General features: G+C 30.6%; 1 protein-coding gene across 4 annotated transcripts in view; it reads right to left on the bottom strand.

The window, feature by feature from the left end:
* Nucleotides 1–3788: 3788 nt before the first annotated feature.
* LOC100165174 (cGMP-specific 3',5'-cyclic phosphodiesterase) overlaps nt 3789–6122 on the bottom strand; it is a 105344-nt gene continuing 103010 nt past the window's right edge. For 3 of the 4 annotated variants that reach the window (XM_003247095.3, XM_001945891.4, XM_016807581.2), the window contains one exon: nt 3789–5331. In XM_003247095.3, the coding sequence (XP_003247143.1) occupies nt 4966–5331 (366 nt within the window). In that variant the 3' untranslated portion in view covers nt 3789–4965. The remainder of the gene's footprint in view (nt 5332–6122) is intronic. The other variant, XM_008188692.3, reaches the window with a different exon arrangement.

The following is a 6122-nucleotide window of genomic DNA, read 5'->3' as shown; positions in this document are numbered from 1 at the left end:
AAACTATTAAAATTGTATTAAAATAAAATGTACCTATAATTTTCATCACTGTACAGGTAGTATAATTGTATAGTGCAGTGTCTTCTATCACACGACCATATTTTGTTATTTCTTTTAAAACAAATTAATATTAATTATAGATTGAATATTATACTGTATTATTCATTTTTAGTAATAATAATAAAGGTTAGGTTATTTCATATTTGTATAGATAAAAGTTTAATAGGTACGAAATACATATAGCTATATAGGTATAGTGTATACTAAATTAATAAAAAAATATAAATAATTTCACCTTTTTAAATATTCCATAGTAGAGTAGTTATATTAAAAAAATATTCCATAACACCAATATTGAATAACATCTTGAATTGAACAATATTATTATAGCGAGTGTTATGAAATCTGTATTTTTAAGTCCTGAAATGAATGTTGTGGTTTTACAATGATGTGTGCTATATTTTTATAGTTTTTTTTTCATCCGTCTGCACATGTGTTAATTCACTTTAAGATTGATATCACGTCAGTGGACAGTGAGTGGAATCGAAATCCTTTTACACGTTTGGCGAATGCGCGATGTTTAAGGTTACTATAAATTACCACTTACCAGTGGACAGTGACGTACCGCGTAGATACGATTTTCACGCTGGAGGAATTTTCATTTTATATTTAATTTATATTTTGTAACTCAAAAATACTTTTAAATGTTTATTTTTATATCGCAAATTATAATTGCCTACCTATACCTATTATTACTCGTAAAACTTGCTATTACTGATGATTCAACTGAAAAGTCTGTCAACAGTTGATAGTTGTTTACTGTGTAAACTCGAATTTTTTTAGCTCAAATCGTCGATACCTCGAACTTTTCTCGATCCCTAGAATTTCCAACTGTTGTACTATTGTCGGATAACTTGAATTCTTGGATATCTTACATTTTTGGACAGACTCTTCAACTGTAAACCGTCCAAGTCCGATTGTACTAGGTTAAAAAAATTAATAAAACATACTAATTGTATATTTTTATTGTAATTTTTTTATATTTTACTAGATAATTCATAAATACTTATCCTGGAAAAATATTATGTTACATTAATTGTACGATGAATCGACAATATAACAAAATTATTAATTATTAATTGATATTTTACATTATAATTTAACAAAAATTCCATGTTATGAACTACAATATTATTAATACTTAGTAAATATTTAGAACTATTTTTTATCGATATTCAAACAGTTTGAAAATTAGTTATAACTTGGCTTTCAGAAATGTTTTAATCCTTTGCTCTCTAGCCTTTATTGATATAAATAATCGAGAATTTTTATTTTGGTTTCACTCGCATTAACAAAACGCAAAATAGGTTTTTGTATTCACTCATTGGCACGAAGTTATTCTCATAGGCTGTACTGGAACAACCCGCGAAACACTGTATAATATTATTTATTTATATCGTTACATACTTATTTTAAATATTGATCTATTCAAGTATTTAACCATCTACGAGATACATTTGCTCATCTCTGGATGTTTTGACTCGTTTCGGTTAGGTACATTTTTTCATTCCAATAGTGATTGCTGTGTAAAATAATAGGTAATAGGTAATACCTAATAGGTAATAAAATAAAGATAGGTTCAATATTATACGAAAATAATCATATTATATAATTCACAATTATTGGAGCGTAAATTATTATTCATAATAATCTTTTCGAATATTACGTATCGTAAGAAGGATTATACCTCCCCACTGCCTAATATTTCCCGACTTAACTTAGTCAGTATTATAAATTATGTTAATACACGTGTTAATTGATATTTCTAGCCTCAACTCCCTTTGCCAGTTTTGTAACAATTTTACGCCAATGCCGTTGCTGAAACTATAATGAAAATATATTATATTTAACAGTAACTGATAAACGTCGCTATACTGATCAATATTAATATAATACGGATTTAATTTTGATCATTACTTTCCTTTAAAATGTTTTAATAAAAAAATCATCAAGGAGATAATATTTTATTGGTTTACACACATTATATAGGTAACTTGTATCTTTAATGTGATGAAAATAATTTTACAAAGTAGTAATAAATAATAACAATTTTATTTAATAATAAGACATTAATAAATAATATATATACAATACAACAAGGAAATATTAAAATTCTATGACTACATAGTTGAAACTAATTAATATCACATTATTAAACTTATTATTTGTATTATCATTATTAATATATTATAATTTACTTAATTTAGAGCCTAACATAATAACAATAATAGTATATTACTAGATTATTGCGATTAAGTAAAATTTAGACATATTGTGATTATTATTATGATTTTGGAATACTACTCATTGAAATTAATGGAAATATCGTTGAAACCAACAATGATTGACAATGAATATCTTCCAAACGATAAAATATTACCATTGTGATGTACAATATAATATTTTGTTATAACATATATTAAATAGATAATGCCCGATTTATGTAGAATAATTTGTACACATATCTAATTTTTTTTTATATACTAAATATATTCATTTTGATGGAAAACATTTGATTCAATATAATAATATAATAATTTACCCTAACCATTATGCATAAGACTGGGTCACGATTCGACGAATGATATTGCGAAGATTTACGAACGATTAAAATAATAGTATGGTACTCGTGTGTTTCTCTTTACAATAAATTATTTATGTTGATCGGAAATATTATATAATGCATGTATGTTTTTATATTATTATGTATTAAAATTTAAAAAAAAAACAAACAATCAAAAGAAAATTATTTACAAAATAGATTTGAGGTAATTATTATTAATGAATAGAATATTATAATAGAATAGAATCAAGAATTGAAATATTGTTTTTGTAAACATTTTTTATACGACTGAATATAATGTTTTGAATTTGATATTTTCTAAGTAATATTATTATTTAATTAATTTGTAAACGTTTGCATGGAAATCGTTGATTGATTTCCAGGGTCGACTTATTTATTAATACATATTTTATTTTCAAATTCTGTGACTAAAAATATTATAATATATTATCTTGTTTTAAATCAAATTTAAACGATAAAAAGATAAAATCACAAATTTAACATAACAATGATTATGACTATTTTTTCGCTGTTTTAAGCTCTAATATATTATATAGATTGTGACAGGGTTTACCAGATAAAATTATTAAACATCACGTCATGATGTTAACATCGTTACTATTTTGATTCAGTATAGCCCATTCAAACAAATTGTCTTTCTAAATGCAATTGTTTCGTTCGAGCAATTAATTTCATTCGTTTCAGTCGAAATAACAAAAATCGATTGGAATTTTGAACAATATATTATTATATCGATGATTGACCGGATAAAAACACAATTTCTTCAAATAAAGTATCATATTATTTTATAATATTTTGACCTAAACATTTCCGACATATTTTTAATAATAAATTATCATAATAATTTAGAATACTTTTAAACTATATCACTATATACTCTTATATAAAACAGTCCATATTTTGTAGACAACAACGAAAACGAAGGTCTGTGTAACAATAATAATAATAATTAATTTTATAGGAGAGAAATATACCTACGTAAACGTTGGCGGGGATGGCGTTGCGTGTGGTGTGAGGAATGGGTAATGGGGAATGTGGATACGAGGGGGTTCGCAAAAACGATAAACTTCTGTGTCGTTTGACAAAATATCGGTATAAATAATATTATAATATTATGCGTACACGAGTCAATCTCGTGTTATTATTTTTAAGTATGCATAACATAGGTATTACTATATAATATTATAATACATCTTGTGGTGTATAGTCGTAAATTTTGTTCTGAGTAGGTTTAGTAGCAGTTTTGATGATTTTTTAATGTGATTCATAATCGGTCATCATTAATTATTATGAGTCGTTGGCCGAACAGAATATCGTCACAACTTATTCATTTAAAGCATTTTATAATCGACTCGTATTGAAAATGGAATGTAAAATCGTAAAAAACAAATGTAGTTCCAAACATGAAATCGGTACAGATAGAATTTGAGCTCCAAGCTCAGCCGATCGCCGATACATAAACCGAAACGTATGAAAAACAAATATGTAATATTTTTTTTATTTATGTATTTTTATCAACCCAGAGGTTTTACAACTCCAATTCTCCATTCTGACCGATTGCTCTCATTTTCTTAAAGTTCCTTACAGATTTTGACTCTTGCATCACATTTATTTGTCCTATATAAGAGTTACGTGGAAGTCCTGCAATTGTCTTTCCTTCTATCATACCCTTTAATATTATGTTATGCAACTCTTCTGGATGTTTCAGGGCATGTCCGCCCATTTTCCGACGCCTTGCTCTAATCGCATCTATGAGTGTACGTTTTTCTCCCACAGTGCTGAGTACTTGTCCATTTGTTTTCCGCTCTATCCAACTTATCCTTTCCATACGCCTCCAACACCTCACCTCAAAAGCTTCTAGTTTTTTTTCTTTTCAACATCATTTATTACTCATCATTCACATCCATAATTGTATATTATGTAAATATGTTGCAACGCTCCATACATATGTTTTGATAAGTCGCCCCGGACAACAGTTTTACATTACGAGAATCCATTTCAGAAGACAAAATAGTAGTTGCCAACTAGGGATGTTAATGCGGTGGTTTCCCCTTACCCATATTTCTAGGGATTGGCAGCCAAGCGGAACGGCGGTTTCTTTTCGGTGGCATACAGGGTTCCCACACACACGACCCACCCCACCAACCACTCTTTCGGATATCGCTAGGTTAAACGGCCTCGCATCCCTACGCAACGCGAGTCCCTACACACACTACGGACATACAACATAACATAGATTATAATATATTATAGGACGGGAGATGTGAAATCAAACGAAAATCTCTGAAATGTAAGAACAACAACAAAAAACGGTAGGTTTATCACAGAATTCGGCAATATTTGCTCTTGTTTTTCACGGGCGTGGCCGACATCGACGGCGTGTGCGCGGGCTGCTTGCCACCGCCGCCGCTGCTGCTGTAGCCCGGCGTGGACGCCGGCGACGTGAACACCGGCAACGACGCGGAACTGATCATGTTGTGCTGGTCGGCGGCGGCCGCGGCGTCGGACGGCTTGGCCGGGTCGGAAGTCGTTGAGGCGGACCCGCCGCCGCTGGCCGTGCTGTTGTACAGCGACCGGCTGACGCGGTTCCGGAACGACCGGCTGGACGTGGGTTTCTTCCGGAAGCTGGAGAACTTGGCGCCGTTCCGGTGGAGCGCCGCGGATGTGTCCAGATTCAGGTCGAGACTCTGCGTGGCGGCGCGGCAACAACAAAAACAACAACAAAAAAACGTTTCCGATGAGTTTGGCAGTAATAACAACCACGCGCGGCGCCACAATATGATAATATCGTTCAAATATTATCATATAAGGCATAATACACGTATGGGGTGATTTGCCCCGAGCGTGCTCACCGCCGGTTTTTTTCATTCGACCACGAATTTATTCGATTCTTCTTTTTTTTGGAAAGTTTAAATATGGGTTCTCGAAGACCACGATATTTTCGGTGCCTTGAGGTTTGTCGTAATAACACTCAATAAGGGGTGTGTGTCTCTGTGACGACACAAACTTCTGTTTTTCAAACCAGAACCCTCTTAGTGGATAATTGTTTTGAACATTTTGATGTACATAATTCACAACGAGTAGTTTCTCATTTATTCAAAAGTTTATAGCAATATAAGGATGAAAGTCCTTAAAAGTAGATTTATAATTAGATCTAGGGTCTATTATGTTTGGACAATTTTTCAAAAATTATAAATGCTGATAGATTAATGTTAATAAATAAAAATTTTGAAACAATATTGACCCCATAAATCCCAAAAATATTATCCATAGTAAACAAAATTAAATAACTCAACAACTACTTGTTTGAATTTTAATTTTGATACGTTTAAATAATTTAAATAGTATATAAAAGAATTGAGGATTCTCATTTGAAAAACAGAAGTTAGTATCTCCACAGGACATTCATTAAGTAACATAAAAAATCTCAGATATTGGAAAATATGGTCTTTAAGTATATATAATCAGATTTTACATA

Source organism: Acyrthosiphon pisum, chromosome A2, assembly GCF_005508785.2.
Source record: "Acyrthosiphon pisum isolate AL4f chromosome A2, pea_aphid_22Mar2018_4r6ur, whole genome shotgun sequence".
Classification (NCBI taxonomy): domain Eukaryota; kingdom Metazoa; phylum Arthropoda; class Insecta; order Hemiptera; family Aphididae; genus Acyrthosiphon; species Acyrthosiphon pisum.
The sequence above is the reverse complement of the archived record's forward strand: the minus strand, read 5'-3'. Positions and strand labels throughout refer to the sequence as shown.